Source organism: Ptychodera flava, chromosome 15 (genome assembly GCF_041260155.1).
Source record: "Ptychodera flava strain L36383 chromosome 15, AS_Pfla_20210202, whole genome shotgun sequence".
NCBI classification, from domain to species: Eukaryota; Metazoa; Hemichordata; class Enteropneusta; family Ptychoderidae; genus Ptychodera; species Ptychodera flava.
The window spans coordinates 38,846,910-38,874,545 of record NC_091942.1 but is presented as its reverse complement, the minus strand read 5'-3'; the positions used below and the strand labels follow the sequence as shown (position 1 = coordinate 38,874,545).

Here is a 27,636-nt window from a genome sequence, read left to right as displayed (position 1 = left end):
TTGGGAGCTTTTGTGTGTGACGGACATACATCCACACATACATACATACATACATACATACATACTTATATACAGATGCCACCGGCTCACCATTTAAGCTCTTTTTGGTATTTATATACATACCAAATATGAGCTAAAAGTCATCAGACAAATTTAATTTGTGGAGATTTTCTTGACTGTTACACTTTTAATTCATAAATGTCAGATGACCTTTGATTTTTATTTTGAGGTCTACTCTACATGGCAACAACCAAAAGGTCAGTTTTTACTCTAAAACAATGCTGGGAACTAATCATTACGGTAGCCAGGGATGCCACTGATAAAATCTTGATTCTTCCCAGCTTTTCCAAATATCATGTAAATACTGATATTCATAGTAAACTTTCTATGGAGATAGAACAGTCATGATGACAGTGTCTGACTCAGAAATACAAATCTGCTCTTTCTGTCTCAGACAGCTTTCAGCTGTGTACCTCAACAAGCTATTTTAAAACAAGGTTTACACAGCAGTGAATAGTTAGATATCAGATTGAAGAGTACCTTAGGATTTTGAAGCCACATTTCAAGTCTCTGAGCAGCCATAAGTCTGATCTCACTGATTCCACAAGTTGCACTCAGTAAACGCAGCATATTTCGAGATCCAGTGTCCATCGGTTGTCGTCTTGTCAACTGCTCACGCAATAGGTCAACAACTTCGCTCTCTATGCTCTCTTGTAAAACTGTGTATCTTTTTAAACAAAGAAAGGACATATGCTTAGACTGAAAGATTCAGTCGTGTGCCGGCGTTCTGGCACACTGCGACCTATGACCCTTTACCACGACTGAAGGCACACTGTTGAAATCCTGTTCTCCAACAAAATTTTGTTGGACCCAATCATGTTACAGGAACAAGTTAATTGACAGTATATAGGGTGACAAGATCGCCCACATCGCTCACTCATTATGGTCATTATGTACGTAAATAGCCAACGTGATGAATATTCAAATTACACTACCATGATTTACATATTTGAGAAGTCTGTAATGTCAGTTGTGGGCAGTACTTTTTTCTTTTGAGTTTGCCGCGGCCAAGTACAGTGTGCCTTCAGTCGTAGTAAAGGGTCATAGGTCGCAGTGTGCCGGAGCGCCCGCACACGACTGAATCTTTCACAGGGGTAGCGCCAGGATTTCAAAGTTGTTAGCCACAGATTCCTTGCGTGGCGAATTGGTCATACATCTTGTTAGCCACACACAAATTTCTTTAGCCACACAAAACTTTTGTACAATAAAATCAAAACCAAAATATTTTAAGGTCTCATCTTGTTGAAGTGCCATAGACTTCACATGCAATCCACCTCTACCCTCCCCCCCCCCCCCCCCCCACCCTCCCCCCCCCCCCCCCCCCCCCCCCCCCCCCTTCTCAGACAAGGACTTTTTGAACGCAACTGCTTGTTACACTTCTTTAAAAAGACTGGTGCAGTTCATTTTCTGTGATGTGATAAGGAATCCTAGCAACCCATATGATTCAATTAGTACAACCATAGAGGTAAACTATTGTGCAACACATACACACAATTACAGGGCTTCCTTTCCCCATCGTATGAACTGCAAGTATAATAGAATGGAGAGCTGAAGACAAAAACAATTATTTATTTATTGATAAATTTTGTTTATTTATTGATTAAATTTGGTGTTTGGACCAACTGACATTAGTTTGATTCATGTACGTACAACATATGATTAGTATTCCTCCAAAACCTGTACTATACCAAATCTTAGCTCTTTCAAGGATATTTGGATATTTTAGAGTGAATACAGAATGGCTAGTGAGGGATCTTACCAATACATAAATCTAAATTAAAATAGCAAAGCTCAGACAAATGAACATACTACTCACAAAAGAGAGACTGGGTCAAATGAAATACCTCACTCTTGATTTTGTTAATGATATAATAATTGCAATGACGTAAGTGAAGATACCTTGATGTGATGGGAGCCTTGTCCATTTCAATATCAAATTCTTTATCAGCCAGGGATTCTCCTGTCTCTGAAGCAACTTCACTAGTTTTATCATCTTCATCAGCACTGGCATGACCAGGACTGCATCCTGTAAACGTCAACATGATTTTATTATTACAATCTAGACTGGTCTCTAAACATTAAAATGGCCTAAGACCTTAGATTTCAGGACACAAAATGTTTAGTGGCCACTCACAGGCCCAAGATAAACATGAATACATGCTATTACCGTCACAGCCATTCAAATATTTGTATACTCTATACAGCAAAATAACATAGGTACTGCTATGAATGCTCCTTTCAGGTCTACATTTGTTGTATGGCAGTAAATATGTTGATAAGCTTAAGTATACATTAGCAGAATCTGGGTTGATATATGAGCATTATCAATTGTAATTACCAGTATCAGTATTTATGTGTGATTTTGATGCCTTATATTTATGTGTAAAGTTTTGTATTTTATATCTTATATGAAGTGATTTTTATCTATCATCACTTCAGATCAATAGTGTGTTTAATAATGAATTAAAGACAAAAGACTAATAAGAAGCAAAGGGGACATTTGTTGCCATGGTAACATCAACATGTACCTAAAACATCAAGTTGGTAGAAGAGGAAAAATAAGAACAAATAACTGAAATAGAAAACCAACAGCTTCAAAAGAATATGTACATGCACAATAAGAGCAAGGATGACAAATTTCACTGTGGCAAAAATTGCTTTTAAAGGAATTAAGTCATCTGTATTTATAGAAGCCAATCCTTAATTTTCATGTGGATGGCCATGCATTTCGACTTACACTGTCATTAGGCTACTATACTGGCCATGTGGATGGCCATGCATTTGTACATACACTGTCATTAGGCTACTATACTGGCCATGTGGATGGCCATGCATTTGTACATACACTGTCATTAGGCTACTATAGTGGCCATGTGGATGGCCATGCATTTGTACTTACACTGTCATTAGGCTACTATAGTGGCCATGTGGATGGCCATGCATTTGTACATACACTGTCATTAGGCTACTATAGTGGCCATGTGGATGGCATGCATTTGTACATACACTGTCATTAGGCTACTATACTGGCCTTGAGGATGGCCATGCATTTGTACATACACTGTCATTAGGCTACTATAGTGGCCATGTGGATGGCCATGCATTTGTACATACACTGTCATTAGGCTACTATACTGGCCATGTGGATGGCCATGCATTTGTACATACACTGTCATTAGGCTACTATAGTGGCCATGTGGATGGCCATGCATTTGTACATACACTGTCATTAGGCTACTATAGTGGCCATGTGGATGGCCATGCATTTGTACATACACTGTCATTAGGCTACTATAGTGGCCATGTGGATGGCCATGCATTTGTACATACACTGTCATTAGGCTACTATAGTGGCCATGTGGATGGCCATGCATTTGTACATACACTGTCATTAGGCTACTATACTGGCCATGTGGATGGCCATGCATTTGTACTTACACTGTCATTAGGCTACTATAGTGGCCATGTGGATGGCCATGCATTTCTACTTACACTGTCATTAGGCTACTATAGTGGCCTTGTGGATGGCCATGCATTTGTACATACACTGTCATTAGGCTACTATAGTGGCCATGTGGATGGCCATGCATTTCTACTTACACTATCATTAGGCTACTATAGTGGCCATGTGGATGGCCATGCATTTGTACATACACTGTCATTAGGCTACTATAGTGGCCATGTGGATGGCCATGCATTTGTACTTACACTGTCATTAGGCTACTATAGTGGCCATGTGGATGGCCATGCATTTGTACATACACTGTCATTAGGCTACTATAGTGGCCATGTGGATGGCCATGCATTTGTACTTACACTGTCATTAGGCTACTATAGTGGCCATGTGGATGGCCATGCATTTGTACATACACTGTCATTAGGCTACTATAGTGGCCATGTGGATGGCCATGCATTTGTACATACACTGTCATTAGGCTACTATAGTGGCCATGTGGATGGCCATGCATTTGTTCATGCATTTGTACATACACTGTCATTAGGCTACTATACTGGCCATGTGGATGGCCATGCATTTGTACATACACTGTCATTAGGCTACTATAGTGGCCATGTGGATGGCCATGCATTTGTACATACACTGTCATTAGGCTACTATAGTGGCCTTGTGGATGGCCATGCATTTGTACATACACTGTCATTAGGCTACTATAGTGGCCATATGGATGGCCATGCATTTCTACTTACATTGTCATTAGGCTACTATACTGGCCATGTGGATGGCCATGCATTGTACATACACTGTCATTAGGCTACTATAGTGGCTTTGTGGATGGCCATGCATTTGTACATACACTGTCATTAGGCTACTATAGTGGCCATGTGGATGGCCATGCATTTGTACTTACACTGTCATTAGGCTACTATAGTGGCCATGTGGATGGCCATGCATTTGTACTTACACTGTCATTAGGCTACTATTAGGGTGGCCAAAGTTTAGCTAAAATGTTGCGACATTATACGCAACTCACGCACACTGAAAGTGAAATTTGATTTTCGTGAAATTTTAAACGCCATTTTTTCTGAAAATAAGTAGCTCAGTTACCGAAAAATGGATATTTCCAATTAAAATCGATGTATGAGGCAGGTTTCATTAAAAAACTGAAGAAAAAACGATAGAAAAATAGTGTTTTTCCTCTCCAAAAATGCCACTTCGTACTGACCGGCCACAGCGCTCGAGCGGTCGCCGCTCATGGCACGCACTTCTGAATCCAGTCAATACCTATTTCGCAAAGGAACTGCTTTCGGGCCCTGTGCACGCTGTCATAGAACTGTGAAACTTGGCCAGGAAGTGGCAGACCATCCCATTTACATGTAGTGGTGAGTTTTTGTTATATTCTGGGAATTTTAGCCAGCAAACACGAGGTAAAGTGAGTACGGTAAATTCGGTGTAGATTTTTCCCATTTAGATACATATTTTTGCCATAAAACTTGTAGCATGCTCTTTTTAAACATCATTCCAACATTTTTGTGAAATATGACGAAATCTGTCCACGAGCACAAGTACGAATCATAAAAACAAAATCATGTTCATTCATAGACCTCAGTACACTGTGACTCAAGATGGCGGCGGAAGGCAGTCACACTGACACACCATTGACAGCCTGCCTGAGGCTGAAGTTAGGGACAGCTATTCCTTACAATTTCATGGCTGAAAATGAACTGCATTAAAAGACAATTGGCAGTTTAAATTGATTTGTTAGAATTGAGTGTTATTAAATAAGATTGTGACAAAATTTCATTGTATTGTGAGCTCTAGTTTTTAAGTTATGTGAATTCAAAATTCATAAAAACATAAAAATCCATCCATTTTTCAATAGTACGGTACGTGCCGCCGCAATTTTGACTAAGTCAGACAAAATATTTGCAATTTTCAACACTCACAGTTTCAAAATCCAAGACTGTGCATCAGTCAAATCTTGATTTTTCCGTAATATTGGGTAAATCTGTGCACAAGACACATAGTTTAATGATTCCATGTGAAATAAATAAAAAATTATGGGTTGCCAAACTTGAAGGAATCGGCATACTTTGAAATAATTTTAAAATTTGCCGAAAATTGTCCGCGAAAAAATGGCACTTTTATTGCTTTAAAATTCATAACTTTTGATTGGATACAGCTATTTGCATAATTTTTTTTTTATTTTTTCTTCTTTACCCCATTCTTGCTAAAAATCCATTTAAACTGTGTGTATAAACAAGTGACAAAAATGGCTTGGCCACCCTACTACTATAGTGGCCATGTGGATGGCCATGCATTTGTACTTACACTGTCATTAGCTACTATAGTGGCCATGTGGATGGCCATGCATTTGTACTTACACTATCATTAGGCTACTAAAGTGGCCATGTGGATGGCCATGCATTTGTACATACACTGTCATTAGGCTACTATAGTGGCCATGTGGATGGCCATGCATTTGTACATACACTGTCATTAGGCTACTATAGTGCTGGCCTTGTGGATGGCCATGCATTTGTACATACACTGTCATTATCATTAGGCTACTATAGTGGCCATGTGGATGGCCATGCATTTGTACATACACTTGTGGATGGCCATGCATTTGTACATACACTGTCTTATCATTAGGCTACTATAGTGGCCATGTGGATGGCCATGCATTGTACATACACTGTCATTAGGCTACTATAGTGGCCATGTGGATGGCCATGCATTTGTACATACACTGTCATTAGGCTACTATAGTGGCCTTGTGGATGGCCATGCATTTGTACATACACTGTCATTAGGCTACTATAGTGCTGGCCTTGTGGATGGCCATGCATTTGTACATACACTGTCATTATCATTAGGCTACTATAGTGGCCATGTGGATTGCAATGCATTTGTACTTACACTGTCATTAGGCTACTATAGTGGCCATGTGGATGGCCATGCATTTGTACTTACACTGTCATTAGGCTACTATAGTGGCCTTGTGGATGGCCATGCATTTGTACTTACACTGTCATTAGGCTACTATAGTGAGTGGCCATGTGGATGGCCATGCATTTGTACTTACACTCAGTGACTGTCATTAGGCTACTATAGTGGCCATGTGGATGGCCATGCATTTGTACATACACTGTCATTAGGCTACTATAGTGGCCATGTGGATGGCCATGCATTTGTACATACACTGTCATTAGGCTACTATAGTGGCCATGTGGATGGCCATGCATTTGTACATACACTGTCATTAGGCTACTATAGTGGCCTTGTGGATGGCCATGCATTTCTACTTACACTGTCATTAGGCTACTATAGTGGCCATGTGGATGGCCATGCATCTCTACTTACACTGTCATTAGGCTACTATACTGGCCATGTGGATGGCCATGCATTTGTACATACACTGTCATTAGGCTACTATAGTGGCCATGTGGATGGCCACGCATTTGTACATACACTGTCATTAGGCTACTATAGTGGCCATGTGGATGGCTAGCATTTGTACATACACTGTCATTAGGCTACTATAGTGGCCATGTGGATGGCCACGCATTTGTACATACACTGTCATTAGGCTACTATAGTGGCCATGTGGATGGCTAGCATTTGTACATACACTGTCATTAGGCTACTATAGTGGCCATGTGGATGGCCATGCATTTGTACATACACTGTAATTAGGCTACTATAGTGGCCTTGTGGATGGCCATGCATTTGTACTTACACTGTCATTAGGCTGTTATAGTGGCCATGTTGATGGCCATGCATTTGTACTTACATTGTCATTATCATAAGCTACTATAGTGGCCATGTGTAAATACTTAATACCAGTAAAAATCCTCATTAATAATCTATGTTAAGTGATTTATCAATAACAGTCACAAAGTATTTGGAATTTTAACATGTTAACAAATTTATCTACAATCTACCATATGGCAACACTTCAGTTCAATCTGTGGCTGACAAGAAACATTGATATGTGTTCTGAAGTACCATAACAGCAGAAAACTGTTCCTGCATTAATATCAGTACAACTGGCAAAATGATAGAAAATTTTCACTTTGTAATTTACTAGTTCTTGCTATCCTTGTTTCTAAAAGAGATAAAAACCTGACAACAAATGAAAGTGTAGCAAGCATTTTGACAATCATGATGCTTCTATTCATAAAGTTTGAACTACTGCAGATGCAATATCTAGAAGGGTATTATGAAATCAATATTTTATAGAAGAAAATGTTCAAATCGTCCAAAGTATAGTCTTTTAAAAGCCAAAACACAATTATACCATGTTTGAAATGGTAAATAACAGTTCTTAAGCAGCAAAAACTTTCTGAGTACTCTACAGTTTATTTAGAATTATTTCTGTTAGGTTCATAATTTGTGTGTGGATGAGTAATCAACAAGAGTTTGTGCCACTGTTTACTCTGCTATATACTTTTACCAACCATATGTGAGGATCTTGTCACAAAGACAATTTATCCTAATGTTTCTGCTACAAATACAGCAGTACTGAACATGTCAGCTTTCCAATATCAATAATTATAAAACAGATTTTAACGTTTGCCAGTTATCCTGTACATCTGGGTTGTTACACATAGTGACCTACAAATACAACATACTGGATAAATGAAGAAATCTGACTATGTCTTCTCACCTGGATGAGTAAGGTCTGGAGTGCTACCACTTCTTTGACCTTCAAGCGAAAACAAAGCACTAGTCTTTCGTGGAAATTTGGTTCCAAATGCTGTTTGTATGTTCTGTACAAAATCCACACACTTAGGGTGATCAACCCATACACGCTCACCAAGGGAGTCTTCAATATACACCTGTAGGGATAGTGTTCGACAAAATCAACACAACAAATTACAAGACACACAAAGATGATCTCTTTATCTTGTCACATTTATTACATTCTGCTACACATTACTCACTTTGTAAACTCGTCAGTAACAAAACTTTACTTTACTCTGTAATTGCTTTACTTGACCAGGAGAAAATTACAATATTTCTTACACAGCAATGCTTTTGCTGAAGATAGAGCACGGTTGAAATATTTCCACCATCACCTACCTTTTGATGTACCAATGCAAAGCTTGTATAATTGTGCAGAGCTTACACAGGCAGCAATATTATACAGTAATTTATATCAGGAAACAAATTGGCATTCATATGCAACTGTAGTGAAAACCTTGTGCCAGAGTCTGGAGAAAATAAGGCAAGGCATCACTTAGTAATGATTCAGAAACTACTGACAGCTAGATGAATGTACTAGCCGATTTCTCCATCAGTCTTGGATTACATCAGCATTGACCAAAATCACTGTTACACATCAACAATCATCAGTTTCACTGTTAATTGAATTGCATCAATGGTTATAAATACAGTACTTACCCTAACAAACTGTTCTGGCCAATTATCTTCTTCAGCAAAAGCACAGAGTAGGAGATTACAGACAAGTACTGACACCAGTGGATTACCTTTACTTTTGAAACTCATAGCAATATCTCGCTTTAATAAGTTGCACAATGCCTGAAATCAAAATTGAAATAAACAGTTGTTGCAACTTTGGCATGATTATGAATCAAAGCAAAAGATCATACAAGATTGATAATAGATACATGTCTTGAATTATGGCATGGGAAATGATTTCAGTCTCTCCATGAACCTAAACAAATGGCTCCATGGAACAATATTTCATCTCTGCACTAATATCTCCAAAGAATGGATAATAGACCTTTTGCATGATACACCAGAAGTTTAGTTAATGCATGAGCAATGATATGCTAATCTTACTTTTAACCCAGTTGTCATATGGATCATGGAAGACACTGCAGTCTACATACTGTTTAAAAAACCACCGAGTACATTTTCACTCTGAAATTTTCCACTGATCTTCTGATTTTATGTCATCCAAGGTATTGTTAGAATGTCAAAGTTGTTGTAAAAAAACTCTAAACAATTGACCATAAAAATAATTACCATTTAAAATTGTCAAATATTTACTAGTATGAAAGAAACACTGACTAAGGAGTTAAAATAATACAGGACAATTGCAAAATTTTGCTGTCTGAAGGCAAGGGTATATTTTCTACGGTCACAACATTGGCAAATTCACATTTCAAATTACTTCTTGTGGTTTATTGCTGGAGATAACAATTTGAAACAAAATACTCTAACCCAATCAGACTAGCAGCTAAGCACCAGCGATGATATTTTCAAATGTTTGTTTGTTTCCGATCTTACATTTATTCAGACATGTTTTATATGATTACAACAAATTACATAAAGTAGTCAATACAAATGCGTTCAATGACAGCTGACAGAAAATGTTAGAGGGTATCGATAGGGCTACTTGGGTATGTGTTTAAATCATTAATGACACAAGTAAACATATTGCTACATATCCACTGACTAAATTATTTTGGGGGAAAATTCCTCTGATATTTTTTGGATTTCCTTTGAATTTCTCCCAATCTGACTTGACCATACAACCCTAGGTGGCTTGACATGTGATGGATGGCATAACCACTTGAACAAAAACACTGTCATGTAGGGGTATGGTACTGAAATGCCACAATTTAATACTGGAAAACATAAAACTGCGTAGTTCTAAATCAAAAGTGTAAGGAAATCCAATGCTGGAAAAAATTTGATGTTTGAAATTATCTTTTTACTCACTTCAATATTTAATTACCTCAGCTATCTTCCTTCCAAATGATGAAAACATTTTGATTGATACCGTAATACTTGCTAACATCACCAGAAGCTGAGGGTAGGGCTCTTACAATGCAGTCAATTTGTCCTTCAATCCTCCATCCCGGAGACTTTAACATTTCTCTGAGTTGTTTTACCGCGTTTTTACTGTTACTTGTAGCCATAGCTCAAACATAAAGCAATGTGAATGACACAAGATCAACTATTGTATATCAACTGGGTCAAACGTTTGCCTTGCATATATGGACACCTCTCTAAATCAGGACACCCCTTTATTAAGAACAGACTATCAAAGCAACAGTTACACTTTGAATAGAATTTCACCTGTCAATTAAGGACACCTCTATATTAAGGACACTTTTTCCATTCGGGAAGGTGTCATTGATAGACAGGTTTCACTGTAATTGTGCTTGCGTAAATTTAACTTCCGGTGTATCCTGTGAAAGGTTTATTTACAAATTCCTTTGTTTATTTCAACCCAGATGATGCTAGTATGAAAGAGATTTTGCGGTTTTGTCTGTAATGAGCTTCGGAAGATCAGCAACTCTTAAGCAGTGATGCTAATGTGATTAGTAAATACATGTGCCTACATATGTTTTGTATCTGAAGAGTATTTGTATGAACATTTGAGGTATATGAGTGATGCATCCATAGTCAATGTCTATGATTTGACTGTCTATGATAAGTGTGAGATAATGTGTCCATACAGAATGTGTCTCTGATCTGACTTTGTTTGTCCATGTGTCCACGGTATAGTAAGATAATGTGTCCATAGTCAATGTGTCTATGATTTGACTTTGTTTGTTTATGATATATGTGTGATAATGTGTCCATAGAGAATGTGTCTATCATCCGACTTTGGTTGTCTATGGTATGTGTATGAGTCTGTCTACGGCTTTATGTACTCACCTCTGTTACAATTTCACTTCCACTAAGTAAATATGGTTTGCTCTTACACAAGTACATTAAACTAAGGTAGAATACTTGGTCTGGCTTGGCTCTATTCTGCTTAAAGTTCTTGATACATCCACACAAAAGTCCATCAACCTTATCATCATCACCATCGCATTCAGCATCCAAAACACGATCTATAAAGTCAACTGGACTCACTGAAAATATCAACATTTTGAATAAACTCAGTGAATGAGAAATTTTCAAAACTGTCATTATTCAAATTTACCAGCTTCCAATTTTGCTTGTGCTAGACGGTAGAAACCCAACATAATGCTAACTTTTAACCATTTTTTACCTTCAAAATTACTTGCTTTTCCAATATATTCTTTGTGGAATGTTGCCCAGTAAAGAAATACGCCAGATTTGCACTGCTGTAAGTGACATACAAATGAGTGAAATTGTCTCCTTCAGGAGCACTGATACTGTAAATGTTGAAAACCAAAAAAGCACAATGAGAAGATACTTGACTGAGATTAAGAAGCTGATGTGATGCTACAAAATCTGTGATACAGATACAACAGCAACACACCTTCTATAGCAATGCTATCTGCAGAAGGGCCAGAGTATTCACTTTCAACATCTCTAACACCCTTTCCAAAATGGGACTGTCCTGGTACTGATATTTTGGCTTTCTTGATAATGGGACCAGACATGGATGGTGAATCCCTCTTTCTATCACCAGGGATGAGCTTCTGAGAGGATGTTGCTTTGGCATCACTCAACTCCGGTCCACTCGTCCTTGATTTCACACCCAATGCAATGAAATCACCTGGAGGAGGATGACCTGCAATATTGAAAAATAGTTGGGTAATACATGTCCTGGTTGATTAAAGTAAGCTATGTAAGAGGTTCTACACCTTACTTCATTTCAGATCTGAAATACCATTCCTGGCCGAGTTGCCATTCTCATGACATCTACTGAGTAATCAGACATTGTCATTGATAAGAAAAGAAAACTGTTCCTCATACACAACATCAATTTGGCTTAGTGACTTTCATCTGTGAAAAGATCTGCGAAAGATCCATTTAGACCATCACGAATGCTACTTTATGATTTATATATAATAAGAGAAAACCAGCTAGACCATTTACGAAATATATTTCTAACTTTATTTATTACTTGTTCTTATGTATTTATTGTTATTTTCTATATTGAATGTAGCTCAACCTATCATACCATAGGCAAATGTTCGTAATATACTTTGCCCTATTTACTATCCTTGTCTTTTACATCTAGAACTTCTTGCTTGCCAGTACTAAATAGCTGACAATATCAAGAAACAATGTACATTACTGAAATGTCGCCAGTGACAAAATATGTGTAAATACAATATTATGAAAGTTGGATTTGTGAAAGAACATTGTGGAACGAAGTGTGTAATTACACCTCATGTGTTATATGGTTATCATAATTTGGCTGGGGCACTGCAAAAAATATGGTTAAGGACTCTTGCCCAATCGATGCCATGTTGCCTGCGGGTGACAAAATTGATTTCATTGCACATCCTATCTGTGCATAACACTGTGTTGGTTTGCATATAGAAGTATACAGGGTAAATGCCAAGTAAACTCAAACTCGAGTAGACAACATTCTTGTACTTTTGACAGTATACCATACATGGCTGCTTCAATGATGTCATATCCATTTTTATTAATTACAAACCAGTAGTTTTCAGTATGGTGATTGGATATTTGTAGCTCAGGGATTCTCTGCATACGATTACATTATCCGCCGTGATTACTTTCTATGTTGACATTCAGTGTAATAAAATTAACAACACATGATAGCATGGACAAGATCATAATTTGTTGCCTGCCCTCGGGCAGATGCTAATGACAGTATATTGATGATACCTGGCATTATCTGCAGCTTAGGCATCATTTATATAACCGTTATGGCACTATCTGTTGGGCAGACAACAAACTGTGATCTTGCCGTCACTATCATGTGTTATTATCTAACCGAAGCTCCACTGGAGCCTCACACCTGCAAAATTGGTTTAATCTACTGAGGTGGTTATAAGTGAAAACTCCTTTTTGCTTAAACTAAATCCATCATTTACAAAATGTGACAAATATTATATGAATATACTGAGCCATGGGTTCCACAGGCGGGGCCTGAGAGGCTACCCTTATTATTGCACTTGTATACAATATCAATGTGCAGCCTGGGTTAATATGGATGTTTAGAAATAAAGTGTGATAATAATAATAATAATAATAATAATAATAATAATATCTTATTGCTTGCTTGACCCCCACAACAATAAATACAGTATTTCTGAACTCTCTTAACCCTTTTCCTGCCAAGTCCATATTTCACCATCAGGTCAAGATAGTTAAAATTAATGAAACACAACATATTCCATATGGTGTATTGTGACATAATACTGTACATTTGAAAGCTGTTTAAAACATAACTGTAAACTTGATTTTTTTGGACTAAAGATGCTATAACAGACCAAGCCAAGTGGGTGAAAATACGTCATGTTTTGGCCTAATACCACTTTTTGCTAACGTGGCTGATGGGGAAGTGATACTGTCTGGCAGGAAAAGGGTTAAAGTCTGGATTTCTGACCTTTTTTTACAAATGAAGAAAACCTGTTAAATATTGGCTTCTGCCTTGCACCTTCAATATACCATGGAGGTAGAAAGTAAGATCTTTCTTCCTACCTCCATGAATATACCAGTACTACCAGAACCATAAGGGTTACAGAATCGCTTTCAGTAATTTACTACACTGGGGTCGGGAGCGCAGAGAGAGAGAGAGAGAGAGAGAGAGAGAGAGAGAGAGAGAGAGAGAGAGAGAGAGAGAGAGAGAGAGAGAGAGAGAGAGAGAGAGAGAGAAGGAGAGAGAGAGAGGAGGAAGGGAGGGAGGGAGGGAGGGAAAGGGGAGAGACAGGGAGGGAGGAAGGGGGGAAAGGGGAGAGACAGACAGTGAGTGAGTGGGAGAGAGAGACTGCAGTAACATACAGACAGACAGGGTCAGGGACTGTGTCAAAGAGGCCTTATTAAAGCTAGGTTTTTTCTCGGTTACAGTATACGCTACGGTTCTTCTGGAACCTATCCGTAGGTTTCGGAACAACCGTAGCGTATACAGTAGCCGAGGAACTTGTTGAAGGGTAGAGGCCTTGATTTTCTCGATATAAATACACGCACTGCAGCAATAGAGTATAAACACACAGTTCCAAAAGATTTAGCGGTCCAACTTAAAAACATTATCAGAGCCTGAAATAGTCTCGCAAAGGCTAATCAATTACCTCGAGACTTTAGCTTTCTTGCTGCTGCGGCAGCCATTGAAACTTTACTCCGATCAGTTGCCATCGGTCTTCTGTAAGTTCTGAATTTGTCTTTATCACAACTTCAAGCTCACGGCGCTATTCACAACGATGCTGAAGTTATTTTCGTATTCGTTTTCGTATTCGTTTTCGTATTCGTATTCGTATTCGTATTGGAGTCACTGACAGAAAATGTTATTTTTAGTCCAGGTTTCAGGTATGAAACGTGCAATATACGATATTTACTGAGGTTTAAATATTGTGATAATTTGATTCGTAATTTCATCTGCCAAATTTGGTTAAATTTACATAAATTTGCATTTGTAGATTTTAAAGAATTTTGTTCACCTCATTTTATTTGAAAAAAACATACTTAAAATCGGTTGGATCTGGTGAGGCAGCATCTTCGCTTGCCATGTCTCTTGACCGGGCAGCTGGATGCACCCCTAAATCAGGTGGTCAGTGCCAAGTAATGGGACTCGTGAGAGCGGATGCAAAGGAGCTGCCCTGGACTGTACCATGTTTTGCGGGGAGGGCAGATTTTTGTGAGGCGCTGCAAAACGGGTGACTGTTGAAAGCTATGATGAACGGGGGACTTGTCCAGGACAACCATCTAAATAAAAAAATGTGAAAACTGTTATATCCGGTCATCCTTTTGGGACTCACTTTAGAATACTAATATCCATTTACAATTTGTATTTCAAGTATTTTACTTCATTTTGACATGGCTCTACGTAGACCTGAAATAAATTTATAATAACAATACAATACAATACTTTACAAAACTAGTGAGTGCGGTAAGGCAAAAATTACAAAATTGCAAGTTACGACAAAGTTGTACGTGCTGCTACAGGGTAGAAAGTAACAGAAATCAATCACAATAGGTAGTTTAACTTTCAGAGTAAAGATGTGAGCAATAATAACATAAAACCGGACCGACCGATAATTCACGTATTACATTCAATCAGGGCTCAAAGTAGCGACCATTTTCAGTCGCATAGGCGACCAAATTTTATGAGATTGCGACTGAATTTTTTTCAAGACATTTCTCCATACCGTATACGTGATCAAATTGTATTCGCTCAGTGTTCACAGAGCATTGTCCCGAAAGGCCGCGACCCCAAATACGCATTGAATAAGCATAGCCGTTGAGCGGAGTTACTCAAAGGTTTGAGCGCGTTCTCTCCACTGCACAGCGCTGCCAATGTGTCTGCTGATGTTATCTTGAATGATCTGTCAAAATATCCCAATCCAATCAAGTATCAGAAGCAGTTTTAGTGCTGTCACATCATTTCAACTGAACCAATCATAATCCCAGCATAAAATGTCATCAAAATATAGCTGACAAGGGAAAACAAGCAACCAGTAACTGCAACATGTTTCATGCGTTCACGTGCGTAATGAATATTTGCGTTAGTGGCATGTGACCGGCTAGACCATTTCCGGAAATCGTCCTTTGGAAAGCAGATGAAAGCATCGATTTCATCAAGCTTGGACTAGATTAGCATGTTTCATAAAGGTTCTTGTTTTCAGCTAGATCTAAATAGCAAGCAACTTTGTTGAAATATCATGGCAAATCTGCCTGGTAGCGACTGCAATTATGTAGAACAGACCATGGATGTAAAAACTTCCATGAACAGACCATGGATGGGACTGTGGCGATGACCTCAATGACCCGAGCGAGTTCGATACACGCCACAAGTACCGCTGCGATATCACAGCTAGGATTCAATGCGCATATACGTTTGAGTTTTGTTCTCTTGCCTACAAAATATCTATCGAAAGTGATAGCTGCTGCATTTCTATTCAGAGTTTTTGTTGAAAAAAGTAGCTATCTACGGCTAGCGGCTTGATTGGTCCCCCAAAATAGTACTGCTGAAAGTTTTTGGAGTGACCTGCAGAACGGAGTTGTAGAGCAGGGCAAACTGCGTAACACTAAAACTGGATCGCACAGTAACAAATGACGGAAACCGATTGAGCCAGTTGCGACAGCTACTAGACTAGCTGAAGCCTATTTATCATAGAATACAGGTGTTTCTCGATATTTCGCGATACAAATTAATTTCCATGCATTCTGGTGTATCTTATCATAACGCAAGTTGATTAACATGTTCTGGCAATGACAGTTGACGCAAACGCAAGGAAAGAAAAAGAGATGGGCCGTACTCAAGTAAAGAATCTGACAACAGCTCACACATTAATTTAATCTTTATTAGGGAAACTAATGTACCGATCGGGACATAGGCCTATGATGCCATTTTATTCATCTCGTTTTCCTTTGCGACAGCAGTCTAAATATAGCATGTCATATATATATAATTTTTAAGGTTTTCGTGACACTACAAAGCCTCTGATATTTCAAGGTCCAAGGTTTGCCCCTAAAATTTCGACTTACGGGCATGCGATAACGTTGAGCCCTGCATTCACTGTCGTTATGACGATCACTTTCTCAGAGATATCAGTTTAAAACAAGAAAATTACCTTTTAAGTTTACAACTCGTCAAATTGGGCGGGTCAGCTGAATTTCCATTATCGATACTAATGATGTCAACAGAATGTTGAAGTTGGTTGTTGTGATAGAAGTTAATACGAAAACGAATACGAATACGAATACGAAAATGATGTTTGTTTAAAAAATCTTTCCTCCAAAGACTACTGGCCCACAGGCGCTAATAGTTTGGTAGATTGCTAAATAGATCGATTTTTGGCTCGATCTATCGATCCCGTGGCCAGTATGCCCGCCACTGTAACCTAGTGAGTATTTTGGTTACAATGGCGCGCATATCGACTACGGGATCGATAGATCGAGCCGAAAATCGATCTATTCAACAGACTACCCAGCTGAGGAGTGCCTGTGTACTGGCCGTTTGTTTTTAAAATTTCTCCTCTATTGATAGCAACGATATCTTTCAATCTAGGGCCTAAAAAGATTGGATCTTTTTCAACTTACATTCTCAAATATTTAAGTATTGATATATTGTCATATAAAAAGCACTTTAAGTTTCTGTAAAGACAGAACTTTTATATAATACGTACGAAATTTGGACTAAAAATAAAAATTTTGTCAGTGACTCCAATACGAATACGAATACGAATACGAAAACGAATACGAAAACGAATACGAAAATAACTTCAGGCTCGGCTATTCACACCTGACCATGTTTCTCACTTTACGACCCTCCAAGACTGTCGAAATGTTCAAATCGGGGCGCAACAACTTTTTATTATCTTCACTTCAGAAAGCACGCGAAAGAATAAATAATCCATTTTAACTCCAATAGAATAATTCTACCTGAAATAAAACGTCTCTGGGGCAGTCTGATATGTCATTATTTCATCCCAAAAAAAGGCCATACTATAAATCTACAAAACGTTATGGGATTTATGACGTCATAGGCAGCCATATTCTTCGTGAGGAAGTCCCGTTGGTTAATATTTTCATCGACTTATTTTTGGATTTTCTGGGGTTGCACTCGGTCGGACTGATGTGTCGCCGAGAGTAAGTGTTTGCTTTAGTGTAGTGCGGTTTTAATGGCACCTTCAAATGTCACCAGCGCTTCTGCATTGCCGGGGACAATCGCCAGTATTTTGACGTCTTTTCTCACGACTACGATTTCAACTACCAGTCAAACCTTGGCCACCCCTAATGACCAAAACACCATAACAGACATGTCTACGGGAGATACTACTCTTGCGACCGCAACTACAAAGGCGCTTGTTGAAACTCCGAAAATATGGCTCCAAACTCCCGCAGCCAGGGGCATATCTGGAGCTTTTGCATGGATGGCATTTGTCATTACCTGTCACCAGGTGAGTTAATCAGTGTATATCGATGTATCATAGAGGTACCATGATCTATCGAATTAGCCACTGTCACATGATTAAGTTCCACATCACCACGACGGCTAACACGGTACAACGGGGTTTAGGTAATTCTGCATGCACTGACTCCCCGTGCCGCGCAAGGACACACATTACCTGATGGATGCTTGTCCTCCAGTGCAAGGGCAAAATTCACTCTTGTATCTGTTTCCAGTTTCCACAAGTATGATACAAGGATAATATGTTGTGAAGCTGTATTAGAAAATCACCGAAATGAAAATCTAATTATACGGAAGGTGGATATCCTCTGAAAAAATAATTGTCAAAATTTTAAGTTCAGTGATATTAATATAAACGTTTCTTAAGCAACATAGTTAGATAAGACAATCACGTTATTACTCTATTATAGTATATCACAGATTAAATGTATTGTTTTTTATTAGCTACTATAGACTATAGTCTATAGAAGCTATTGGGATGGGTATCCGTCCGGCGTCCGTCGTCAGTCTGTATGTATGTATGTATGTATGTATGTATGTATGTATGTATGTATGTATGTATGTATGTCCGTTTGTGAGGCGTCCGTCCACTCAAATATCTTGAGAACCGCAGTACTTACTGATTTGATATTTGTTGTGTAGATGAAAAATATGATTTGAGAAACTTTTTTTTTTAATTTTTTGATATTGTTGAAAATAGGCAAATTAATGCCAAAAAAGGCGTTTTTGGTAAAAAATCTTCTTCTTCATAACCGCTGGTCAGACAGCTTTGTTATTTGGTATACAGGTCCCTAGGGGTAACCCAACTTAGACTTGTTCAAATTGTGATGAAATATGCAAATCTGTATTTTTAAGGAATTTTTTTGTCATTTTTGGTCAAAATTTGACTTACATTGTATGTAATTCTTGTACTGTATAAACCCTATCAATTCACCCAGAAAAAAATAATTAATATGATTTTAAATAATTGAATTAATTAGGAAATCATCAAAGCCAAAATAATTTTAGTGTAGAATTATCAGAAAGTTCAACTTTTTTGACAGTTCATAGTGAAATGCTTACCATCTTGGAGGATTAAAACATGTAAAGGCAACTTTCCTGAATCCCAACTTTGACATATTCTGAACCGTCATTTATTGTGCCCTGTATGTTATCTAAAAGAAATTGCTCAAAATAGTCAATAGAGATAGAGATAGAGATAGAGATAGAGAAAGTTCTAATTTCCATTTATGGTTGACTTGGTAAGGATAAAATAAAATTACTTTTTGAGGAAAAAAATTAAAAGAGTGGTCAAAGTGATAGGGTTTTTATGGTAAAGCTGGGCTGTATAAAGATTCCTCATGTGCTATTTATAGCAATTATGCAATCTGTGTAAACAGTGCAATGAAAGTGTAACATGATTCCTTATAATGCTTTTGATGACCTTGAACTTCTTAAGTTTCAAACCTTTGTCTCTTCAGTGTGCTTTCTCTGAGTATGTACAGTCTCAACTTATTAAACAGAACTCACAATGTTAATCAAAGATATCCACCTTCTTCATCAATACATGTGTCACAAAAGGTTATTCTCTACATAACTCAACAGAGCTCTGTCAACTGTTGAGTTGCTTGTTCTTTCAAAACCGCTGGTCAGACAGCTTTAATATTTAGTTTACTTGTCCGTAGGATGACCTTAGTGAGATAATTTCATACAGTAAGGAAATACTTAATTTTGTATCCATGTCTATAGTAGCTTCAGGGACTTTGGCCCTATGTATTGTTTTTTATTAATTGACCTTGTGACCTTGTCACTGGCTTCTGTAATGAATTGAGATTCTGTTTTTAAAGTTCATTGAAACCAGAACAGAAGGTCAGCCATTCTTAACTTCATCCAGTTATGAATGTAACAACAGATTCAAATTTACTGTAAATCATTCAATAATATGTTATGTATCAAGTCACTCAAAGAAGTGAACTCATGCCTTTGCTTTAAAGGTATTTCAACTCTATGCTGTTCACTTTGCTGAAGGAAATAGATGAGACAGACAACAATGTAGCTTAACTTGAGTGAATGTTTTGAAAAAGATGCACAATACACATGTGTCATGCATTATAAAGTGCAGGATATATTCACTATTCAGTATTGCATTCAGTGTTCTCCACAGGGGTTTTTTGACGGGCGGTGCGCCCGGCTTCTTTTTGTCGCCGCCCACCTTTAATCTCGCCCGCCCGCCTTTAATCTCGCCCGCCCACCTTTGTTTTCTGTCGCCTAAACTGTTTTCACAGTCAGTTGTCCGAACAATATCTGAAAGCCTATTGAATAAAAATGACAGCAACTGACAACGTCGTGTAATAAAGAGAGACCGTTCACACATCTGTCGGTTTGTTTTGCGACTGCATGCAATCCTCAAATTTAATGTTCTCCCCAGGCCCCGACGGCCCCGATCCTTTAATTTTTTCGCCCGATCCTGTTTCATATCCGCCGGCGCCGATACTCTTTAGTAAATGTGGTTGAAGACCTATGTTTCTCAGCGGCGATTTTGTCACGCTCTTATTTCAGCAAGCTTTTCAAGTGTGAAACGGCCGTAGTGCTGATGAACACTGGCTAAGACTTCAATTCAAAAAGCTTGAAATGTGTTAAGCTGCCGACCGTACCGTACAGACACCGTCCATTTCATACAACGGACACGGTACACTCGAAGGCTCGGTGTTGCATTTTTGCCAGCGGACACTCTGTCAAAGCATCTATGCTATTGTCAACTGCCATTGCCGCCAATGTCTCGTACTTGTAAGGATCCGAAGGTCAGGAAAGTGATTTCGATCAGATCTGGCTAAAATCGTACGATTGGTTGAGACAAATATCAGATGCAAAAAAGTATGGTACTTCGCGTGCTCAGGTCGTTGCGTATCCGAGCCAAGTTAGCCATTTTGAGATCAGTGTACGTCCACATGACGTTGAAGCCATGTGTGTCATTTCCTGTCACGCATTCGTAACTTGCATGGATTCATTCGATTGACTTTGAGAAGCAGTTGCGTTTGATCAAGTTTCAAAATCCGTGACCGTTTTAAAATATCAAAGGCACAATGAAATGAAGTAAAAAGAAACTGCCCGAGCTAAAATCATCATTCGTGAGATCATCCGAATACAGCAGCTATGTACCGTACATACGGTTCTGTAGGCCTACTGTATAGTTCAAAGGTCGCGTGTGATCGAGATCTAGTGCGACAGCGTGCTCCACACAAACATGCATGGCAGCCTACGCCGCGCAGTTGTCGAAGTTTTGTACGTTTGCCGAACTAAGAGTCGAAATTTCAAATCTTTCTCTTGGAAATACTTGGTATCATTTTTTTCGGGCCTCCCTTTATTATGAATTGAGTTTTAAAGTCAACTTATGTTTCTCTGCAGGCATGCTCCGCTGACTCCGCATTGTAACTTAGTGCATTATTCAGTCCCGTGTCAACTTGTCATGGACGTAAAAAAAAGACGTTCATGGCTTTACCAATCCGGCTACAGACAAACATATAGTAACAGAGGGTCACATGAAAACGTGCCATCATTTGCCACCGATTATTTCGAACACTGATTACTTCTCATGTAGGCCTACTTTTGAATTTTCATGTTGGTATTGTGCAATATATTTACTAAATTGTGTATTGTTTGTATTAGTTCAATGTGGTTTTTTTCACTTTTGATGTTTTATTATTTATTTAAAGTAAATAGACAGGATTTAAATGTAAAAATAAATTGTATAGCTTGCCATTAATCACTGCTGAATGGAGAAAAATATTGAGAATGTCAGAAGTATATCTCATCACTGGAGTGCCTTGTGAATAGCCCTGGTGAATGTAAATTGTATGCAAATATTATGCAAATATATATGCTAATTAGCCGCCCGCCTTTAATTTTCATTTGTGGAGAACACTGGCATTGTATCACGAGTGTGATAACAATAGACTAAAGCCTTCTAGAATTATGCTGACCATCTTCAAATTTCAAGTTTCAGTATTGGATAGCTTTGAGCTGTTCCCATTTACTCCTTTCATGTAGCCTTCAAATTTACTAGTATTTGCAACCATCATTTCAAATGCTATATAATCTATTGCAAACAATTCACCATTGTCTACCTGTAGATATTCATTGGTAGGCTGTAGTCACTTGCACAATGTAACCCTGACAGTTATTGAACAATTATTAATCGAATGGAAGTGATTGCTGCTCAAGAAATCTTGATTTTTGAGTGACATCACATGGGCAGTGAGTGACTTCTGTGGCTCATGAGTCATATATGTGAAACAATCATGATGAAGATGACAGACTTATTTATTATGCCATCTAGGTTTTTCTCCTGTTCTTTCAGCTGAAGGTCTGCCATCCTAGCACTATCCATACACTACACACATTTCAAGTGTGCTAAGTCAGTGGTATCAGTTTTCAAAAAATACTGGTTCTAAAGGCTCCATGATAGTTGAAGTTCTGCAACAAATTTATCAAGTACATGTAGGCTTCCAATGATAAGGTCTCTTGATATCTTCAACTTTTTGTGGGTTGACAGTGTTGGTTACTCACATGTGAAAATTCAACATATAGAGTAGCAAGAAGTTTGGTGATTGGTGTAACTTAGGTAGCGTCGGTAATAAGATGGTTGAAACTGACTCTGAATTTGAAATCAACTCAGTACGTGTATTAGCTACTTGTCCTCATTTTCTCAGAAATGAAAGACTGCAGAACATTTTCTAAAATCTTAGCTTTGCTGCTTTGCATTATATGGAAATTATATTGTGTAAAATTGTACTTGAATCTACATGCAGTGACCATTGCATTACTCCTGCAGTTTAAAATATAATCAACAACAAATGTACTTAGACAAAGAAGTATCAATGTATACATGTATGTGTGAATGTTAGGCCAAAAAAAAGAGAAGAAATGTTTCTGGTCAGGTCTTTCTTTAAAAGATGGTGCGGCGATGCGCATTTTATTTTTTTTATTTTTTTTTGGTTTTTTTTTCCCTCAAGGGAGGGAGGAGGGTCAGTTTTATAGTTTTATCAATATAGTCACATATATACTGTTCATGCAGTCACTGATCATGCCCCCCAAAGAATTTTCTCTTTCTCTTCAGCCATTTTGGTTTGGTGTCAGCCACGGCCGCCGGCCACAAACAGAAAAAAAAGGGTGACGCGCTGTTGTTCAAGTGACGCGTGCGATGACCAGAAACATTTCTTTTCTTTTTTTTGGCCTTAGTTTTTTGAATGCCCATTTCAAAACAGCAAACTGACATAATTCATTTTTGTATTTTAGTCTACGAAGAGTTGAAATTCAATGAATGACTCTGTGTCATCTTTCCATGCAAAGAAACCTGATATCATGTGACAGACAGTGTAACAATATCAGTAGTTTGCTTTCATTGTCTATATTAGGCATGCTCATGTGTTTGCATGTGTCATAAAATTTCTGTTTTTTAGCATGAACGGCTAAAGTAAGGAAACCAAAGCTTAAGCATAAAGCAATGTCAGTATGTAACAGGTAGTTTTGCTTCAATAATTACATTACTATTTAATTTTCTCAAATGTGTCAATATTGAATGTTATCTGAAATATGGTATTACATAATATTATTCTTGGACTGTTGGCTACTGTACATAATGCCATGTTTACTCATATTTTCCTGCATTTTCTACATGCAGATGATCACTAAGCTTCCAAACCAAGTGTCACTGACAGTTCTGTTATGTAAAATACGCAGTAGCAAAATGGTATGCCTCAGGGGTATGCATCTGGTCAGTCTTCATGTTTCCACTTACAGAAAGAATTTCACAGAAAAATCTTCACGATTTCATGACCCAGGTCAATTGTCACTGCACTTACGAGTGTGTGCATTTTAAGGTAGTTTATTTATCAAGCCAAACGGCTTTTGTCTTGTAGACACACAAGTCTAAAAACAGTTGCAACTGTCTGGTTCTAGAAAGGTAGAGTAATATACACATACTGTATCTAACAATTATGGCTTTACACTGAGTCAGTGTCCCTATTGACAAGTAAATGATTCATGTTTACTGTCTTGGGTCACAACAGGTCAACCATCAGTTTTAGATACATCATTTACTCACTGTAATACTGAGTACATACCTCAATGACTGTCTTTTGGTCAATCTTTCATAGAGATTTTATAATATTTGAATAATATTTGAGTATACCCATATAGCCGCTGTGTCGGCTGTTTTTCACTACAAGGATGGACTGTAGTTTGACATTAAGATTCTGTCACATAGAGTTCTATCTTTATAATATTTTCAATCAATTTTTTTGGGGGCTTCGAAAAAATATGTCATGAAGCGTTTGTACACTGTTTGATAATAATTTGGTAATATGACATCACATTGCCCGTCCATTTTTATCCTCATGTATCAATCAATAATTTGTACAAATGAAATGTTTTTCTTATAGCAGTGAGCTGAGAAATCTAGTTAGTAGACAATAATCCAGACATAATCAATGTGGTCTTTTATATGTATAAGAAATTTTTTGCATGTGACAACAGATATCCTTTTTATTTAAGTGTAAATCAAAACTAGTCCATGTTGTGATTCTAGGGAACATGTTTAGCCCAGCGAATGATTAGATGTAAGTCCTTTACCATGTATTCATGAGCAAATAAATGTCTATTGAGTGATCACCATGGATGCCAACAAATAAACACTTACCCACCCTCTCCAAGGATAAAAATTACAAATCATTTTATCCTTAAAGCAAAGATTACCATTTATTCTTGTCAAAATAAAACTGTTATAATGCTTAATCATTACACACAGTCACCAGGTCAATGTGGATGTAATTTACCTGGTAATTTGCATTTTGTAGTACATGTACTCTATATTATGAAATTATGAAAATTATAAAAAATGAAAATTATAAAAAATGAAATTATAAAATTATAATTAAAATTATAATTCATCATGTATCATGGTAAAGATGTTAGATTTCATAACATGTGCTGTCAAAATACTTGTAGAGACTCCTTAGCAAATAAAATCATGAAGTATGTATTGATTTAAGCCGTGCAGGACTTGTAGACAGTGAATTGTAATGTAGGCAAGATTATCTCCATAAACAACATCTGTCATGCGCCAAAACATCTGCAGCCGAATGATTTCTTAGCACTTTGATATTATTTTCAGGAGAGCAAAGAGTATGGAAGAGAAAATACTTGTGTTTGATAAAAATGGCACCTTCTGTCATGTCTTCAGACATCTTTAGTTAACTAGTATTGCTGTAGTGTTAAATAAAATGTAATGTTTATGGCTGAACCATGTACAGGATTAACATATTTATCCACAGGAAAACTAGATACAAGTACACAATTTCTTCAACATTGATTAATTTGTTCTCATGTACAAATCAGATGTATTTTCCTTCGCAAATGTTCTAATCATAATTTTATCAAATTTATTATCACTGTGTTGTCATGGGAACAACATGTATGACGGAAGGCTAGCTAGCGTCATTTCTGTTTGCAGATAGATGGTGATATAATGAAACACAGCAGCCCCTGTAGACATGCAGAATTTATAGATTATAGCTGAAAAAATGAACTTGCTGCTGTGCAAATGCAAAACTGCATTGGTTGCTGTCTTTAAGAACAGATGACAAGATACTGCATTTTTTATCAATCAGTGAAATATATACTGGTTCAGTATAAGCAACATTATTTCAGCAATTTTATTTTTCTGTCCTGTTTCAAGTCGTCCATCCAAGATTGTCCATGTACAATAGTAATGATTGGTAATAAATATTGCCAGTGTTGTTCTGACAAATTGCACATACAAAATACTGTTAATACTGTAATTCCCTTGTTATACATCCATGTCATCACCTGTTATACCCTTGTGTACATTGTTCTCTCGGAAAATATTAATTTTTACTGTTCTCTATTGTTTAAGTTAGATTTGACTGACAACACATAGAAGGAAAATTGTCAATTTGTGTTGTTACTGGTAGTTTACATAATAAGGTTTTTCTCATTGTAAAGAAAATTCAAAAAGTAGAGGGTTGATGTATTTTGCTAGAGTTTTTTCAGGCCTTTTACATTAATTTTATTTTCAAATTTCCTGAGAATAAAACAAACCTCAGTTCTGCGACATTAAAAAATAAATTACAAAGTTTCACTTCAAGTGAAGAAAATTATATTATACATAAATATACTGAATAGTTAGTGTGCTTGCGTGCAGTGAACAGCTGGTGTGAAAGGTGTGGTTTGATTTTGTGTTCTGGTGGCATTTACATGTATGTCAACTGCTATTTCCATTTGCAAATAAGGTATTATTGCAAATTAATAATTACGTAGTTTAACTGTACTGTGGATGGGCCCAAACTAGTGTGTACAGACACAAATAAATGATATTACCCAACTGAAACGTGTGCAGTTAGAACAAGTCATACATTTACCAAATTTAGTAATTTATTAATGAGAAAACATAAGGTGTTATTGATAATGCTATTAATAGTGTTTATTTTTAATTGCTCCACATATCATTATGTCTCTATCTGGCATGAGGACATGTTCCATTGTGAACTAATAATTTTATTTTTTTATAACTTTCAAATGATAATAATGCCAATCAAAATCTGATTTTGATGACTCTAAGATTACTAGATCACAATTTTAAATTCAATGCTTTTGGGGTTTTTTCAGTGACTTACTGTATATTACTTACTGTAATGTGTTTCAGCTAGCTACATGTATATAATTATGTACCCAATGTAAGACTTGAAATTATGATCATCCATTTTCTGTTTCAAGTGTTTAACACCATATGACATGCAGCAGTAATGATCATCACATATATACTTTACTTTGTACAGGTATTTTGAAACATGTTATTTTTGGATGTCCTTTAATCTTGTTGGTGCACATGCATGTCAAAAAAACTTAAAGATTATTAGCACTTTTCCATGACCATGTCACTTCTAGTGATTTATCAAATATTCATTGATATAACACATTCCAATTTCATAGTTTTCTTTGAATTAATTAAACTGTCAGTATAGTATAGTCAGTACTCTGTAGATGTAATTGGACATGAAAATTTTGTATTTTGGTACAAGGGTACTTAATAGCTAATATTAAAGCATTTCCTCATAGGAGAAGAACAAAGAAATGAATTCAGTTCAAATTTGTACAGGTTCAAAAATATGCCTCTACCACATGGAAGTATTTCAAGATGTGTTATATCAGCAGTACAGTATATGTGTTCACAATTCAACACCAATGTTTAATACGAACATCAAAATGATAGTTAATACCCCATAAAACAAGGAAAACAAGTCATTCTGCTGTTAAGATCTCTTATTTCACTTTGCCA

The 27,636-nt window shown here is 37.2% G+C and overlaps 2 protein-coding genes across 6 annotated transcripts in view; one reads left to right on the top strand and one right to left on the bottom strand.

Moving 5' to 3' along the window:
• Positions 1-17,657, bottom strand: part of LOC139152139 (integrator complex subunit 1-like) — a 65,712-nt gene extending 48,055 nt beyond the window's left edge. The window contains exons 1-8 of one of the 3 annotated variants that reach the window (XM_070725234.1): positions 17,632-17,657; positions 14,464-14,595; positions 11,733-11,987; positions 11,159-11,358; positions 8,927-9,064; positions 8,190-8,361; positions 1,960-2,086; positions 541-727 (exon numbers count right to left, since the gene is read on the bottom strand). In XM_070725234.1, coding sequence (XP_070581335.1) covers positions 541-727; positions 1,960-2,086; positions 8,190-8,361; positions 8,927-9,064; positions 11,159-11,358; positions 11,733-11,987; positions 14,464-14,527 — 1,143 coding nt within the window. In that variant the 5' untranslated portion in view covers positions 14,528-14,595; positions 17,632-17,657. Of the gene's footprint in view, positions 1-540; positions 728-1,959; positions 2,087-8,189; positions 8,362-8,926; positions 9,065-11,158; positions 11,359-11,732; positions 11,988-14,463; positions 14,617-16,962; positions 17,077-17,631 lie in introns of those variants that run through there. The other 2 variants (XM_070725236.1, XM_070725235.1) reach the window with 2 other exon arrangements.
• Positions 17,658-17,865: 208 nt separating this feature from the next.
• LOC139152138 (transmembrane protein 184B-like) overlaps positions 17,866-27,636 on the top strand; it is a 30,004-nt gene continuing 20,233 nt past the window's right edge. For 2 of the 3 annotated variants that reach the window (XR_011556567.1, XM_070725233.1), the window contains exon 1: positions 17,866-18,291. Coding sequence is in view for 1 of the 3 variants with exons in the window: in XM_070725233.1 (XP_070581334.1) it covers positions 18,013-18,291 (279 nt within the window). In the remaining 2 variants the exon portion in view is untranslated. The remainder of the gene's footprint in view (positions 18,292-27,636) is intronic. The other variant, XR_011556566.1, reaches the window with a different exon arrangement.